Consider the following 17,557-nt stretch of genomic DNA (forward strand, 5'->3'; position numbering starts at 1 on the left):
GCTCCCTTCCCCCAGGCCCATAAGGACCAGCAATGGAGGAGAGAGGAGGATGCAGCCAGGAAGGCAGGAGCAGGGGCAGATGCCAACCACTGTGCGGGCACCGCTTCTGTTGGAGCTGTGCAGAGCTTCCAGCCGGCAGGGGGCACCTCGTGAGGAGAGGCGCCAGGGCGGGAAGAGGCAGCGAATGCATCCCTGCCTACAGACACCCCACCGGAAGAGGCCCACGGTGGGAGGAAAGGTGCCGACCCATGCTGGAGCCGTGGCCCGACTCCATGAAGGACTCTTACAACTGGGTAACAACACAAGCAGCCTCTAAAAACAGGCAAAACCTGAGCTGTCTCCAAAGAAGAGTGGCCAATGGTCAGCAAGCTCAGCATCAGGAAAACGCCCCCAGATGGCTTCCACCAGCAGGGAGGCCGCAGTCAGAGAGCAGCCCCGGAGGGCGAGGGAGAGGACGTGGGGACACTGGGCCCTGCATGCCACCAAGTGCCCGAGACCCTCAGAGAGCCACCGGGTTGGCCGTGGAACTCGGCCACTGCACCCGTCCGAGCACACCCAGGGGAGGTGAAGACGCAGAGAACTGGGGGTGCTCCCAGCGGCTCTGTCCACGGGACCCTGAAAGCAGAAACGACGCGATTGCTCGTCAGTGCACGGATGATTAAAAGCCAGGTGACCGGCTGTGACGTCCCACGCAGACGCCGTGTGGACAAGCAGACGGCAGGCTGCGGAAGGAGCCAGGCACCAGGCCGCAGACTGGAACACCACCACAGCCAAAGTCCAGACCGGGAGGGCCACAGGGGGAGGCGATGGGAAGTGACCAGTACCGGCGTGGATGGGGCCTGGTGTGTGAGCGTGTGTGACACGTGACAGCTACAGAGAACTGAGTGTGGGGGAAATCAGGGGCGAGCGGGCCGCCTCACACACTCCGCCTGCCCGCTGGTGAACCATGGACACGCACAGCAGAACAGGCCACTTAGAAGACCAGCAGAGGGGACGAGGCGCTGGCCCGGGCCCCTGGGCTCCCCCACCAGGAGTGGCCTTCCCTATGCCTCCCGCCTCCTCCCTGGAGAACACACCTGGGACGTAGGAGCAGGAGAGGGACATGCGGAGACCAAAGGGGCCTGGTGGAGTCCCCGCCTCCCCGGCTCGGGGGGCTGCCCGTCCACATGGGAACAGCAGCCTCTGCACTGAGCAGGGCCATCGGGAAGGTCTCCAGGTCTCCGGCTGTCAGCAGTAACCTACCCCAAAACACCATGAACCCAGGAGCTCCATAGAGCAGGACAGTGGGGACACCTAGTGGCCAGGGAAGCCCAGTGTCTGCTCCGGCAAGGTTGGAATCGGATTTTCCTCTTTGTGTCCCCTGCTGCTCTGAGCACCCTGCCCTGGCTGTGCCACCATGGCCTGGCCCGCTGATGTCTCCTGATAGAGCACGCGCCCTTCCATCAGCTTCAAACTGTGGGTGCTTCCTCTGGAAAGCAGACCCGATGCCCCAACCTTGCCTGGGCTCCTCCAGGGCACAGCAGGCTGGACCACCCCATGCACCATACTGCCCCACGAGCACCTGCACAGGCCAGGCCCTCGCTCACTCGGTGCCTTTGCTCCTGCCCTGGGTGGCAGGTAAAGTCAGGGCAGCTGCTCTGTGTGCAGAAACAGGCGGGAGGACCCCGGGAAGGTGAGGCCGGGAGGAAAGGGGAGGGGGCTGTGGCCGCCAAGGGAGGTGGGGGCAGAGCTGCCTGCGGCCAGGACAGGAGCTGAGCGATCCCCAGGCAGCACAGCCTCGGCCCTCAGGGAGAACAGGACGCCCACCCGGGCTGTGCAGGTCTACCTCCAAACAAAGCCCCAGGCCCTCGAGGCTGCGGGGCAGTGACCTCAGCACCAGGAGGCCCAGCCAGAGAGTTCACGGAGTTAGACGTCCAGGACCCTCCCCGCTGGGACCTGGCCCCAAACAAGTGCAGCCTGGCCTCTCACGTGCTCCCCACCCCATAGCCTGTGACCAGGCTCTCTGAACTGCCCACCAAGCTCTGAGTGTGACCCTGCTCCACCACCTCAGTTCCTGTTGAAGACATGTCCTCCTCCTCCAGGAAGCCCAAGACCAACAGGGTTGACTTGGGGCTGTCAGACAGACCACGCCTCCACCTCACTCGATTGGTCCAAGGGCAGCCAATCAGGTGTCTCTAGGCGTGGCCCACTGGGACAGGCTCCACCTGCACCAGGGCTGGGGTCCTGGTGGCTCCCTGTGCCTCTCCAGCAGAGCCCTCCTCATCGGGTTGGGGTCTGCATGTGCACTGTGGCCCCCGGGCAAGGTCTTCCTCCAGGAGAGCCCTGGGGAGCAGGGTTCCCAGCCTGTGTTTGATGGGGGGAGGGGGAGATGGAATGCAGAGAGATGGGTTAAGGGGTGGATGGACGGTGGAGGAGAGGCCAAGGGGGAGGGCACGGGGAGAGGGAGGCAGGGACTGATGGGTGGATAGGTGGGATGAAGGGGCGGACAGACAAAAGCATGGACAGTAGGCGAATCCATGGCCGTTAGAGGAGGGAGACCTCAGGGGGATGACTGGAAGAATGGCAGGGAGGACAGGAAGGGACCCAACAGGAGCGGGGAGGGACGGCAGAGGCTAAGGGATGAGAAGGGGGAGGATGGGCAGCGGAGGGAGGGAGGGGCAGGATGCTCTGGTGGACAGCAGAGGAGAGGAAGGGGGTCAGTGATGAGGTGACAGGAAGATACAGCCACCACCACGTGAGGGGAGGGTGGCGAGGGACAGGAGCAGGAGGGACAGAGCACTGCAGGTGACCTGGGCCCCCAGCCTGCCTCGGCAGAGGGCTCTCAGAGAGGCTGAGTCCAGCAATGGGAGCTCTCCACAATGGCACGCGGGGCGAATTCGGGAGCACACAAACATTTGAGGTTCTGGAAACTCCTGGGCACGGAACATGGCAAAAGCTAGCCTGGTGGTCTCTCCGAGGACAGGACTGGGGTTGGGGCACCAAGGAGGAAGCAGGCCTGAAGGCCCAGGGGGTGCACACCATCAGAGTACCCCTGTTCTGCTTCATTGAGCTCCAACACCACCCAGAGAACCCAGTGTCACCATCCATCTCACAGACCAGGTGACTGAGGCTCAGGGCAGGGGGAGCCCAGCTGGGCTTCGAAGCTAAGTCCCACACCCCACCTTCCTGCCCGCCGCTGCCTGACAGAGCCAGGGTGGCCCACCTACCTGGATCCCTTCAATGCGCTCGGTGACAACGTAGGCATGGTGCATAGCCACCAGAGGGACCTTGACTCCAGCCATCCTGCCCACAGCACTTGCCCACACGCCTGCAGGCAGAGCACCCACGCTCAACCACCTGGAGGGGTTGCCCCCAAGAAGACACGGTGTGCCTCTGCAGACCTGTCTGCCCTGGCCAGGTCTCGCCCACCCAGACAGAAGCCCAGCAAAGGCAGGCCTGGCCAAGGCACAGCCAGTGTGGCCACTCAGGGGCCAGTAGAAACAATTCCCACCTGCACAGTTGACCACACAGGGTGTCTGGATGGAGCCGTGCGGGGTCTCCACAGCCGCAACTCGCCGCACCCCAAAGTCATCCGTCTGCACACGGATGCCAGTCACCGGACAGTTCTCAATGACCTGGGATTGAGAGGGACTGCTCGTGGAACCACTCGGGGCTCCCTGAGGACACTGACGGCCCCCTGACCGGCCGCCTCCTGGATGATCCGCCACGTGATCAGGGAAATGGAAGCCACTGTCCAGGCCTGGCCTGCAGAGCCTGCAGCAGATGGGGGAGGGCCGAGGAGCTCTGCTCAGGCGGAGAAGCAGCCGACTGTGGGAAAGTGCTGTCGGCAGGAGGCAGGTGGGCTACTGGCCAGCAGAAAACCGTCAGAGAGCATTGGAGCCCTTGCTTCTGTGTGGGATGCAGTGTCCCCACAGAAGAGCCCCTGGGCACCGCTGGGTGATCCCATTTCTTCCTTTTTGCTTATTTGTCTTTTTGAATCTTTCTACATTCATGCGTGGGGTTGAGACAAAGGAAGATAAAACTCATAAGCAGGAACGCTGAACGGATTTGCTTGGGCAGCAGAGCGGGACGCTGGGGCTGGGTAGGGGTGAACACTCAGGACACAGCCTCCCCTGAGTGGGTGGGCTCTGAGAGGAGGCACAGCAGGCAGAGGGGAGCCTGGGGCCCTCAGGCAGGAGGGGTGGGCTCGGAGCCGGAGCACCAGAGCCTGCAGCTGTCGGTACCTGGGCTCCTCGGGCAGTAGCCGCCCTGGCAAGGGCAGTACAGGTGCCGGCAGGGTCCATGGTACCGTCCTGGGGCACATACAGGGTCCCATAGAGGTCGTCCACATTCATCAGAGGGTACAGAACCTTGGTCTCTGCCGGGCTCAGCACGTGGGCTTCCACACCATAGGCTTTGCCCAGCTGGGGAGACCCAGAGGAGAGGGAGGCTGTGGGGAGCAGCCTTGGGGGGTCCTCCCACACCCCTAGCTGGGCCTCCAAGGCTCCACCTCACCCCGCTTTCTCCAAAGCCACAGCCACCTCCACCCGCAGGGGCCGTCCCTCGGATCCACTCTGCAGAGGGTGAAGGAACAGGCGTGGCTGCAGAGGCAGGCTCAGTGCCAGGCCACTTCCTCCACTCTGACCCTGGCCACCAGGGCAATTCCTTAGCTGCTCTCAGGAATGCAGGGGATGGCAACTAGGCAGTGGAGAGGAACTTGGGCCGACAGCTGGTACAAAAGGTTGATCATACAAAATAAATTAAAATTTCCTCCACGGCCTCATATTTTGGGCTTGTGGATAGGGTTTCCCAGGTCAAATGGTTCAAGAAATTTTTGACCACTGTACTGTGTTCCTTGGCTGGGGACTCGGGACCATTAGGCCACGCCCCTGCCACATTTGATTGGCTCAATGGCAGCCAATCAAGTGTCTATGAGCGTGTCCCCATATGGGCAGACTCCACCTTACCAGGGATGAGCTGAGCCAATCTGATCCTACTTCAGGAAATTATGAATGAAGAGTGGCAGGCGGCCCAGCCAGCAGGGGGCAGCGCCAGCCAGTCTTCCAACCCTATCTGGGTTCCTTCCCTGCGCCATGCCGCACTCCCCAACACTCCGGAGAACCCACCGCCTCTGTCCCCCTCGGGGGATTTGCCCGCCCACCTGATCCCCTGTGCCTTACCCACCCCGGGCGCACCCACCGACATGAGCCTCTTGTACTCGTCCATGCGCTGCCGGTTGGAGGCAATGAAGAGGCCCCCATTCTGGATCCAGCCCGTGTGCAGCCCAGTCTCCTCCTCCAGCTCCTGGCTGACCACACGCCTTGTATGGGCCAGAAGCTCCACCTCCACGTCGCTGGGCCGCAGCTGCCACAGCAGACCTGGCAGGTGGGACTAGTCAGCAGGGGCTCTGCACCCTTTGCCCAGGCAGGGAGAGGGGCAAACTCGGGGGAGCCCAGAGAGGGTTGGCAGGATGTGACTGGGTCACAATGGGAAGTCAGGTCCTTGGCCCTGGAACAGCTCAGGGTGACAGTATTAAGGGTTCCCGCTTGTTGAGCGCTACTGTGCACCAAGTCTGGTGCTAATCAGGTTACAGAATGATCCACAGAATCCTCCAAGCAGCCCTCCGATGAGGCCATGATTACTCTACAGGTGAAATTAGGGTGGCACCAAACAGGTCCGATCCCAAGGTCCCAGAGCACACCAATAATGGGGCCAGGACACTGGCTGGGACCACCAACGCCTCCATGGCCTCCCCAGGGGACACCAGGGAGGCCAGTGCGGTGCAGAGCTTGTAGAGGGCCTGCAAAGGCCCGGTTAGGACAGGAAGGCAAGCGCGGGGGTTTGGGGGCCCTGCACGCCAGGGCTGTGGGCTCGCATCAGCTCTCGAGGACCAGGCTGCAAACCTCTTTCCAGCTCCAAGTTCACTGATCAAGTTCACCTTGGCAGCCTGACATTGGCGGAGGCAGGAGTGGCAGCGCCGCCCATCGGGAGACCAGGTCTCCAGCATACCACTGGTTAAAGGGTCTGAAGCAGAGGTTGGCTGTCCTGAGGATGTGCACACTGTAGGTGCTCAATGTGTGCTCCCACTGGTTAGTTAGGAGGTCACAGCTCTGCATCACCGGATGCCCCCATCCATTCTCTTCCACCCCTCAACCCTGGTGGCTGTCTGTGGACAGGGACAGCTGCCTGGGGCTTCCAGACTGGTCCCAGCTTCATCTGGGGTTGCACAGGCATCTGCCCCTTCCCCCCACACAGCTCTCCAGAGACTTGATGGGGGGCAAGCAATGTCCCCAAATGGTCCCACCTTCAGACTGACCACACGCCTTTTCTCAGCGGTCTTTCCCTCAGCAGTCCCTGACAGACTGTGGTTACCAACCCAGACCGACCCTTTGCTGGGTCCAGTGCCCACTGCCTTCCCACCCCCCGAGCCCTGGCTCCTACCTGCCGTGTGCCAGGTGGTCCCAGATGTCAGCCGCTCGCGCTCCAGCAGCACGGCGCCTCTCACACCCAGCTTGGCCAGGTGATACAGGGTCTGGCAGCCTAAGCTGCCACCACCAATGACCACCACTTCGGCTGTGCTGGGCAGGGGCTGGCTTGGTCCTCGGGCCGCTGCCGCAGGGCCTCGCGCCTCCTCCTTCAGGGTCCGCTGGTACGGCACATTCTTCTCGGCTGTGGGGCCAGCCACACTGGCTCGGGACTGCAGCCCCAGGCCCTGGGCAGGCCTCTTTCGAGGGCAGGTGGTGGCCACACGCAGGGCTCGGCTCAGTGAGGCCATGGGGACCCCGGGCTTCAACACCTCAGGAGCTGGGGAGAGAGCCAGGCGGGGGGTGCAGTTGGGGCAGAGTGGGGCTGTGCCCACGTGTTCTCAGGTCCCTGGTGGCCCCAGGCCATTATCTCCCAGGACCTCCTTCCTGCTGCTTCTCCATGACCAGCTCATTCATGCAGCACATACACAGAGCCTGGTGGGCAGCAGGCTGGAGCTGGGTCCAGGGGAGGCAGCTCTGGGTGGGCAGGGGCTGCAGGAACCACAGGGAGGCAGAGAGTCAGGACCGACAGCTGACAGCTGCCCAAAGAGGATCTGGGAAAGTGGGGCTATCCATAGAGGGAGGACCAGGAGGAGGGAGGGACCTAAGGACGGAGAACCAAGGACTGGGAGCAAGAAAGTGCCCTGGTCTCATGGGGACCCAGAGAGCAAGATGGGAGGCCGGAGGCTGGACCAGGGCCTGCCCCCTGGGAACCCCCGGTGGAGATATGCAGAGGCACCAGAGGGCAGGGCCTGCGGAGGGATGGGTCACCACACCCGGCAAAAGCCAGCAAGAGGGGTGTGCTGTGGGGGAAGCAGCATGGACCATGGGCAGCCGGTGTTGGCAGCTGCCTTGAAATGGGACACCCACCAAGTCCCCTGGGAGGACACCCACCAAGCCCCCTGGGGGGACACCCACCAAGCCCCCTGAGGGACACCCACCAAGCCCCCTGGAGGGACACCCACCAAGCCCCCTGAGGGACACCCACCAAGCCCCCTGAGGGACACCCACCAAGCCCCCTGGAGGGACACCCACCAAGCCCCCTGAGGGACACCCACCAAGCCCCCTGGGGGAACACCCACCAAGCCCCCTGGAGGGACACCCACCAAGCCCCCTGGGGGGACACCCACCAAGCCCCCTGGGGGAACACCCACCAAGCCCCCTGGAGGGACACCCACCAAGCCCCCTGAGGGACACCCACCAAGCCCCCTGGGGGAACACCCACCAAGCCCCCTGGGGAGACTCCTGCCAAGCCCCCTGGAGGGACACCCACCAAGCCCCCTGGGGGGACACCCTCCAAGCCCCCTGGGGAGACTCCTGCCAAGACCCCTGGAGGGACACCCACCAAGCCCCCTGGAGGGACACCCACCAAGCCCCCTGAGGGACACCCACCAAGCCCCCTGGGGGAACACCCACCAAGCCCCCTGGAGGGACACCCACCAAGCCCCCTGGGGGGACACCCACCCAGCCCCCTGGGCCATCCTGGCTCAGACCCAGACAGTTATTTCTCCTCTGGCCGCGACTCCCAGGGCCACCTGGGACCCCTGGCAGGAGCCCCCTCCTCTTCGGTGCCCCCCGTGGGCCCTCAGCACTCATCCCGAATCCCTCCTCCTTCCAGGAGCCCCCAGAACTCCCCAGCCAGGAAGACCTACTAGTAAGGTCACAGGGAGCCCGCCTTCTAAGGACAGAAGGTGCCCAGGGGCCTCCCTGGGGTGGGTCTCGCCCAACACAGGGTCGGGTGACCCCTCAAAGGGCCTTCTCCTGGGGTCAGGGCTGGACTGAGGTGCTGAGGGAAAGGTGCCACCCGTGTTGGTCTCGGTGACCGAATCAGTCAGCTGATTCAGGAAGCGGGAGAGGCGCTGGCACACTTGTCCGTGCTCACTGAGCACCCCAGAATACTGAGGCCCAGAGGACGTTGCCTAGACTCTACAGGGGAGAAGCCGAGACCAGAGCACCCCCTGGGACCTCCCAGGGCCACTGCAGCTGCCCTCACTGCCCCTGCCCACCCTCCTGGCCCACAGTCACCTCGGGCTGTTTGGGGAAGGCTTGGGACCCTGACACTCCCCACCGCGGGCACCGTGGGCACTGCCAAGGCCTGCTGGATGCAGACCCCTGTCCTGGGCGTGGCCAGGGATGAGTGGGGCCCAGGTTTCCACTGGTCAGGGCCTCCCCACTCACCCCAGTGTCCTTCCCCAAGGGGAGGAGCAGGGCGCAGGAAGGAGCAGTCTGTTCCTTGAGAGGCTGCGGGAGGGGGCGCTGTGGGCAGGAGCGCTCCTCGGGCCTAGTCTCTAGGTCACCCTCTGCCCACTGGCGTGACAGTCCAGCCACCGGGGCAGGCAGGTGCTTCCGTGCCTACAAGCACCTTCAGTCCTGAAGTCCCTAATCTCCAGGAGCCCCAGGAGCAGTGCCTGGCGGGGAAGTGGACACGACGTGGCCCAGGAGGGCTCTCCGGCAGCACTGCCCCAGCGGCCTGCGCCCAGCACACCTGGAGGAGGAGCCTCTGTCCTCCCACACTGCCCAGTGCCAAAGCTGCCACGTGCCACTCCACCTCGCGCCCAGCCAGTCTGCGCGTCCCCAGGCAGGGCTGGGCCGGGACAGCTGTTAGCGGCTGCCTCAACAGTAACTTGCTGTCCTGCCCCTCCAGGAGGGAGCCGCAGGAGGGAGCCGCAGGAGGGAGCCACAGGACGGCCCTGGCTAGGGGTCGGGCCCAGGGCGGGGGGTGCCTGACCATGCCTGAGGCCTCAGGCGACAGCCGCACTGCAAAGCGGGAGCCAGAGGCACCCCTCGCGGGAGGATGACGGGTGCTGCCAGAAAAGCCACCCAGCAGGGACAGGGCCCTGCCCACCAACCCTGGTCCCCGCGGCCAGAGGCAGAGGGAGCCGGGCCCTGCCCCTCCCTGGCAAGTACCTTTGCAGCCTCCCTCAACTGCTGGCCGAGTGGCACCTCCTTCCTCCCCAAGCAGCGGTCTAGTGGAACTGGCCACCCCTCCTCCTCGCCAGTCCAGTGTCCCCGCCCACAATCAGCCGGGACGCACCGCCCACAACGCTCCTCCCTGCTGGCCAGCCCAGCTGGGGCAGCAGCCAAGGGGCAGCTCCACTGGCCTGTGGCAGAACAGGGCTGTGAACCCTGTGCCATCAGAGTGGGTGGCCTGCCAGGAGACCTGAACACTCACTCCATCTCCAACCAGAGCCCCGTTAGGTGGTGAGCCGGGCACCCAGCCTGCCCCTGCCTGCCCGGCCGCCCGGCACCACACCCTGAAGGAGCCCAGTGAGCGGGTGGGAGGCAGTGCTGGGGAGCAGGGGCGGCTCTCCAGCCCCTCCAGCGGGGCTCCCTGGTGCGGGCATCTGCAAGTGCCTGTTTCCAGCCTTGCTTGCTCACCCCAGGGTGGGCCCCAAGGGTCCTGGCATGGAGGCGTGCGGCCACTGCTGTAGCCCCAGGGCAGTGGCCGGGCCAAGGCTCTCTGGTCCCGCCCTCTGAGACCAGCAGTGCTGATTATCACACCCTGGACCTTGGATCAGGGGTGGTGGCTGGAGGTGGACCTGGCTGTGGGTCAGCCTTGGGACTTCCATCGATCAGAGCCATTTAGCACCCTGCTCAGGTCAGGGAGAGGGCAAAGGCCACCCTTCCCTAGGTGCTGGAACATGGTTCAGGAGGTGGCCAGGCTCTGTCCAGGGACCCCGGGACGGGGTCCCGTGGCCAGCCTGTATAACCTTGGGTTGTTCTCATTACCTCTCCCTTTGTGAGATTCGGTTCCGCCTGAGGAGCTGGCTGCGGCCCTGAGATGTCTGTTTCAGGGCAGGTTTGTGAGTTTTCTCCTCCCAGAGCACCAGGAAGAGAGCCATGAAGTGAGTGGGAGTCCTGGAGGACACTGCTTGGGGGGTAGGGCTGCCCCTGACCCACAATTCCCAGTGAGGACCGTGGTGGACTTGCCTCTCTGCCCTCCTGGCCTGGAGCCTCCCGTCTGACCCACCTGGCCTTCCCCACACTCCTCACCACCCGGGGGGCCAGCCTTCAAATTAAAAAGACCTCCCACCAGGTCCCGTGATTTCATGAAGAGGAATGTTGACATTCCCTGCCAAAGTAGAGGGAGGCGTCCCAGGCAAGTCCAGCCTCCCACAGCAACGCGCCCCCACCTGCCTCCGATGCAGAGGCTCGTCTCCCGGAGTGGCCACACCACACCAGGACTCATTTCCAATGTGATCTGTGACCGCAAGGAACTTGGCGGTGGAAGGGCCCCTCCCCATGCTGAGCCTGACGGGCAGGTACTCAGCTTGCCTCAGGGATCTTCTGGGGCATAGTCTGCAGCCATGGGCACTGACACTGCCCCCCAGGAAGACAGCACAGGGCCTAGGAGGGACTTCCTGCCTCCGGGCTGTGCTCTGGCCTGGGGCAGGTCCCCTTCCTGTTGGGGTGTTCGGAGGGAAGGATGGACAAGCAGTGGCCCAGGCAGAATCTGGCTCAGGCCTGTTCTAGGACCCCAGACACCACCGGCCCTCCCCTGGGGAGGTCCTGAGCTGCACCTGGCACCCTCCTACCGGCACCCTGGAGACGTCCCATGAGCATCCAGACTCCCGAGCTCTGTTGAAAGTGAGGACATGGGGGCCACTCTGGGACACATGGTCCCATTGGCGACAGCCCCACCCTGTCGCTGTGCCCTCTTATACTTCCCACTGGCCTCTAGGTGCCTAGCCTTTCCAACCAGTGCCAGGACTCCCAGGAGCTGCCCTGTCAATCCCACCCATGGGGCATGGCAAACCTCCATGGTGGCAAGGAGCTGGGAAGGGGGTCTCAGGAGGAACAGAGAGTGGGAGGACTTGCAGTTTCTTGGGGTCCCAGGGTTGGAATGGCCTCCTGGGGGGCCAGGGTGAGAACAGAAGCTCCCAGGGGAGGTGGGGTCCCAAGGAGGCTAAGCCATGGCAGGAAATACTGCCCCTGTTGGCCATGTGTGGGTACTACACCCTTGCAGGACTGGACCAGGAGAGGACCCAGGGAAAGTCAGGCCAGATTTCTCACTGAACTGACAACCTGGGCTTTCAGACAAACCCCAGACCACACCCTAGGGTGGCCACAGCCTTGAGGAACACATTAAGCTCATCAAAGAGGAACAGAAAAAGGATAGCCAGTGCAGTGTGTGGGTGTGTAGGTGTACAGGCAGCTGGTGTGAACCCGGGCTCAGGAGGGAGGCCACGAGCTTTCCTCTGCCAAGCAGTGTCGGACAAAGAGCCGCTGCCTTAGGTGAAGCAGAAACTGTCCTGAGTGGTTTTCTCCCCTGTATGAGTTGAAATCCAGCAGAACAGGGTGTAGGGTGTAGGCAGGTTTGTGAGTTTTCTCCTCCCAGAGCACCAGGAAGAGAGCCATGAAGTGAGTGGGAGTCCTGGAGGACACTGCTTGGGGGGCAGGGCTGCCCCTGACCCACAAATCCCAGTGAGGACCGTGGTGGACTTGCCTCTCTGCCCTCCTGGCCTGGAGCCTCCCGTCTGACCCACCCTCTTCCTGCCCCTTCTCCTTCCTGCTGGCTGGAAGGTGAATTCAGGGCCTGCAGCGGAAGCCTCATCTTGGACCTTCACGTGCACCTGGAGGTGGTACAGGGACACCACTGACACGAGGCTATGTCTGGGTCACAAGAGCATTCCAGGAGTGAGACGCAACTGTCTTGTCTGATGGGCTGTCCCTCGCCCTCCGCTGGCTGACGGTCATCCCAACCCACCCAGGCTTGCCTTCATATGGACCTGCAGAGAACTGAGGCTGGGGGGTCTCGTCACATCCACCTGCCTCTCAGGCCCAGGGGCTTGGATGAAGGTGTGGGGTAATTACCCCCAGGGACCCAGGTGAACAAAGAGCCTCGAAGCTCCTGCGTGCAAGAGTTGTGTTCTTGCAGAAACAGTAAAGTCATTAAGAGAAATAAATGTACTGAGTCGTGACTGAGGGAGAGGTGTCTGCGAATGGAAACAGCTGCCATGGGACAGAGCCACCAGGAAGAGTGTAGTTTCAAAGCCCTGAGATTTGTGCATATTTAATACGTTTGTACCTTTCTACTTGGACAAGTCACCTTGTAAATGGCTAATCTGAAAATGCTCAGTGGAGTCCCACCTGATGACTAAGGCTCTGTTCCGGGCTGGAGGAACAACCCGCCAGCAAGGGAAGCACACACCCTCATGACTCCCTTACAAGGCTCGAGCCGCCAGGGCACCAGGGCCTGCCAGGACGGCCCAGCAGGACTCCTCGTCTTGATGTGAAGCATTTCCATGATTTAAACATACTTAAAATTTAAAAATAAATTTGAAATATTTTATAATTACATTATAACTTCTTTTTGACTTGTTCATTATTTGAAAGTGTATTTCTTTATTTGCAAACCTGCAGAGATCTCGCGTGTCATTTTGCTATTGATTTCTGACTTCAGAGTGGTGAGAGAAGCTAGCTGATCTGAGCTGAGTAACTGGGAATTCATTGACCCCTGCTTTAGGGCCAGCAGAAGGTGCATTTTCTGCCAGAGGGCAGTGTCCTCTTAGACACTCTTTCACTCTGTGGTTCTCCTTACATCCTCTGGCTTTTTAAGTTTTCTTGAGGTGTGACTGGCGATTACATTACCAGTGTGTCTACAGCATGCAACCTGACATTTTGGTACAAGTAAGGTGTGCTGAAATGATCAGGCCCGACCAAGCTCATGCACGTATCCACCATCTCCCATAGTTATCTTTTTCCCTTGGGGTGAGAACATTCAAGAGCTACTGTCTTAGCAAATTCCAAGTATTGGCTTTCTGTCATTAACTACGGCCACTACACGTACATCAGCCCTCGGAGCTGGTGCATGACAAAGCTCACCCCCTGACCAACCCTTCGCCATTTCTGCTGCCCCACCAACACCACTCCTCTGCTCTCTGCTTGTCTGAGTTCAGCTGCTTTAGATTCCACCTGTGAGCCAGACCAGGACGTGCTTGTCTTTCTGTATCTGTCTCGTTTCACTTGACGCAGTGCCTCCAGGCTCATCCACCTTGTTCAAATGACAGGATTTCCTTCTTGTTAAGGCGTGGTACATCCACTCATCTACTGGCTGATTCCACGTCTTGGCCACGGTGAACAGTCTTGCAAAGAACTGGGCATGCAGAGGTCTCTCCCACAGACTGATGGCATTTCCTTTGGGTACAGAACCAGTTCCGGGATTTGCTGACTTGAACTCTGTATACATTTAATCTCTTGGGATCATCTCAACTTCAGGGATCTGGACGTTCATTTCCCACTCCAGATTTGACACCTCATCCACCATTATTGCTTTACATAAGCCTTTCTTTACGGACTCCTTCTGGATTCCCAGAATGCACGTGTTGTTCTGCTTGTTGGTGCCACATACATCCTGAAGTCTTTCTTATGCTTTCATGGTTTTTCTTTCTGTTCCTCTAATGCCCTGTGACCTGTTCCAAGATTGCTGTTGAAGCTCTCTACTTAACTTTTCGTTTTAATCACTATGTTCTTCAGCTCCAGGATTTACTTGGTTCCTTTTTAAAGGTTTTTATCTCGTTGCTGTACTTCTCTTTTTGCTCACACACTCCTTTCCTACTTACTTGTCTATGTTCTCTTGTAGGTCACTGAGCTTCTTTGAGATGGTAATTTTGAATTCCTTGTCAGGAAGTTCACAGATCTCCATTGCCTTAGGGTCAGTCACTGGGGCCTAATTTTGGTCTTTCAAAGGTGTCATGCCCCTTCCTTTGCATCCTGTCGCCTTCATTTGTGTCCGAGCAATTGAAGAGACAGGAACACCTGTGAGTTTTTACTGATTGGCTTATGCAAGGAAAGCCCTTCATCAGTCTGCTTATCAGATGCTGGGCAGGCCAGTTGGCAGGACCCACGGACAAGCACACTGTTGTAGTCCTTAGGTCACTGGGTAGGTGGGCCTGGAGGCTGGGTCCTCTGGGGTGGACCTGGAGATGGGTTCCGCTGGGTGGGCCTGCTGACTGGGTCTGTAGGTGGGAGGGGTATCTGGATACTGTCTGTGGGGGCTGGCCTGATCCCTGCGTCCATGGTGGCCAAACTTTCCTAGGGGTGAGCTTTGAGCCTGAGTCCACAGGGTCTGGCCTGGCACTGGGTGGGTCTTATGCTTGGTTCCACGGCATAAGCCTGGTCCTGAGTCCAGAGGTCTCCCTGAGCCCAGGATCCACAGGGGTGCAGAGGAGCTGGATTTGGGGAGGCCATCCTGGTACTGGGGCTGCAAGAACCAGTCCGGCAAGAGTGGACGTGGTGTTTGAGTCTCCTGGGCCCTGAGTCTACATGGACCAGCCTGGAGCCTGGGCCTGCAGGTCCACCCTGGCACTGGGCTCTACTGGAGTGGGCCTGGCCCCTGGATCCACTGTGGGGATTCTTAGTGCTTAGTGTTGCACAGCACTGGGAAACAAGGCCATCGAGCCAACATCCTTGCCCTCCTCCAAACAACCAAGCGTTCTGTGGGCCCGAGAACACCGTGTGCATGTCACCTCCCAGAGCTCGGACATGGTTGGCATATGCCTGGATCTGCCTGTGTTCCCCCTGTAGAGCCCACCACGCTTTACTGCCGATATTTGCTTTGACCCGTCCATGTTGCCCTCACCAGTCGGCAGCAACTGTTGAGTTGAACTTTCCATTTTTTGCTTGTTTGACTAAGAAGCCTTTATGTTGTCTTTGTTTCTGAAATTTTTTCCCTCCGTGTAAACTTCTAGGTGGACGCCCGGAAGAAGTAGTTCCGTGGTCCTGCGGCTGCACGGCTGCACTGCAGACCCTGTGGAGTGGCTTCATTCAGGCACAGTCACTCCCTGGCTGCTCGGAGAACGGTCTTCAGTGCCTGCGGCTTCCCTCTGATGGCCCCAAATCTGCATTTCTCCTTGGCATTCGTGGGGTTCTGGAACCTCTAAACTGGCGACTCTCACTGCTCTGGAGGACAGCCAGCCAGTGTCTCACACGGCTGCCCTTCCACCCCTGCTTCCTCCTGCAGTCCAGGACGCCGCGTGTGCTGGGGCTTCGCCCTCCCTCCTCACCCCCACCCCCCATCCCGTTACTCCACAATGTCCGAGGCTTCAGTCCTGTTTGCCAGTTATTTTTTTTTTTTTCTTGGTACTAGGGATTGAACCCAGGGGTGCTTTATCACTGAGTCACATCCCCAGCCCTTTTTATCTTTCATTTTGAGACAGGGTCTTGGGAACTTGCTAAGGATCTCACTAAATTGTGGAGGCTGGCCTCAAACTTGTAATCCTGCTGCCTCAGTCTCCCGAGCCACTAGGATTACAGGTGGGCATTACCGTGCCCAGCCAGTAATGCTTTCTTTGGTCATGTCTAATCTGAAATTAAACCCACACACTGTGATGTAAGTGTCTGCAATGCAAAAGAACAGTCTGGAGAGGAAACGGGCCCTGGGAGCTCCCTGAGCGGCCTGGCAGAAGGCCCACGAAGGCCTTTTCCCTTCTCCTAGAGGAGATTCAGCTTCCCACATGGCTTCCAGCAGCAGCTGGGCCCAAGCAGTGCCTCACCCGGCTGGCGAGACCCTTGCTCATGCAGGCACTAGAGGGTCCACTGTGGGGAGGACAGTGCCATTCTCTGGAACACGGTGCGACCAGCAGCAGCTTGGCCTTCATGCTCCCTCATAAGCGCCCCCTGCCTGTGATGTCACATCCGCATCCCCGTCTCCCTTGCCCGACAGTTCCTACTCTTGCCTTGCTGTCCTGGAAGCTCTGGTGGGCCCTTTGGCCGACATCCTAGCTTTCTCCTTTTTAATGACTTCTTGCTCTTTGCGACACACGTGTTCTGAGCTGTTTCCGTGGACCTGACTCTGCAGCCTGTGGCTCTGGCTTTCTCTGAGCTGAGCATCTTTTCCTTGTATGACCTGTGCTGACAGTGAATGTGTATTTCTTGGCAGATTCCCTCTGTTGATCAAGGCAAGAATTGAAAGTGGATTCTTCCAGAGATACTTTAAATTTCTTCGTTCTGGGCACCGTAAGTTTCAATGGCGCAGAAACTGACTCGGAATTCTCAGCTCCAGGTTTTTCAGACCCACAGGAAGTGTAAATTCAGGCTGCAGCCTTCTTAAATGCCAAATTAGAGCTGCACACGACCTAATAGCTGTTGCAACTGAGTGCCACAAACCAGGTGGCATAAATAACCACTTATCTCCCCACTACTCTGAAGCCTCCAAGGCCAAGGCTTCGGCAGGGCTGGTTCCTCCGCGAGGGCCGGTGTTCCCCCAGGTCTCTCCCCAGCACCTGGGGTCTGCCAACAATCCTCGGGGCTCCTTGGTGTGTGTGTGCCCCGCCAGAGCTCCGTCTGTCTTCAGGGCTTCTCTCCGTGCACACCTCTCTGTCCAAGAGTCAGCTTTCATCAGGACCTGAGCCGCACCAGAGTAGGGCCACCCTAACGACCCCATCTTAACACAACTGCATCTGCACAGACCTATTTCTAAATTAGCCGCATTTACAGGGGCTGGGGCTTTGAGCTTCAGGATATCTTGAGGGGAGGGTATGCGATTCAATCTAAAACATGCTCTCAGCAAAGTTCTTGTGTGTTTTCCACTCAGGTGCAAGAGAGAGCACGTGCGTAGCTGTCCCTTGGTGGCGAAGGCAGCGTGCAGGGTGCAGGATACACGTGATCTTGCTGACAGTGAGATCTCGCAGGGTTCTGGCTTCAAAGAGGCGCTCGCCTTTTGGACTTGGCACCCTGCCTGGGCCCTGAGTTCTGCCCTCTCCCGAAGCCCAGCAGGCTGTCAAGGTCTGCCCTCCAGCTCCCCCAGTTGGAGGAAGGCCCCCCTGGGTCCCGCCCTGACTCCCCTTGTCCGCTTCTCTACTGCCAGTGCACCAGTGGGCTCGGCCTTCCCCCATTGCTTCTGCTGCTTTATAGGGGGTGCAGTCCAAGGTCAGGCAGAGCAACAGCCCCAGGTGTGCCTGCAGCCTCACCTGGGTGATCTGGGTGGGACGAAGCTGATCACATGCATCCTGGAAACTGGAGACCCTTCTCTGCTGCCATGGGGAGATGGAGCTGTGACCACAGAGTCCCAGAGATGCCGCTCCGCCGACTGTGAAGATGAAGCCACTGGGATG

At 60.1% G+C, this 17,557-nt stretch overlaps 1 protein-coding gene across 9 annotated transcripts in view; it reads right to left on the reverse strand.

The window, feature by feature from the left end:
- Window positions 1-10,358, reverse strand: part of Sardh (sarcosine dehydrogenase) — a 54,599-nt gene extending 44,241 nt beyond the window's left edge. For 6 of the 9 annotated variants that reach the window (XM_047524157.1, XM_047524158.1, XM_047524156.1 and 3 more), the window contains exons 1-6: window positions 9,411-9,483; window positions 6,421-6,783; window positions 5,179-5,357; window positions 4,224-4,403; window positions 3,491-3,614; window positions 3,207-3,307 (exon numbers count right to left, since the gene is read on the reverse strand). In XM_047524157.1, the coding sequence (XP_047380113.1) occupies window positions 3,207-3,307; window positions 3,491-3,614; window positions 4,224-4,403; window positions 5,179-5,357; window positions 6,421-6,754 (918 nt within the window). In that variant the 5' untranslated portion in view covers window positions 6,755-6,783; window positions 9,411-9,483. Of the gene's footprint in view, window positions 1-3,206; window positions 3,308-3,490; window positions 3,615-4,223; window positions 4,404-5,178; window positions 5,358-6,420; window positions 6,784-8,681; window positions 8,955-9,410; window positions 9,484-9,881; window positions 9,901-10,232 lie in introns of those variants that run through there. The other 3 variants (XM_047524153.1, XM_047524154.1, XM_047524152.1) reach the window with 3 other exon arrangements.
- Window positions 10,359-17,557: the final 7,199 nt, after the last annotated feature.

The sequence above is a fragment of the Sciurus carolinensis genome, chromosome 14, assembly GCF_902686445.1.
Source record: "Sciurus carolinensis chromosome 14, mSciCar1.2, whole genome shotgun sequence".
Classification (NCBI taxonomy): domain Eukaryota; kingdom Metazoa; phylum Chordata; class Mammalia; order Rodentia; family Sciuridae; genus Sciurus; species Sciurus carolinensis.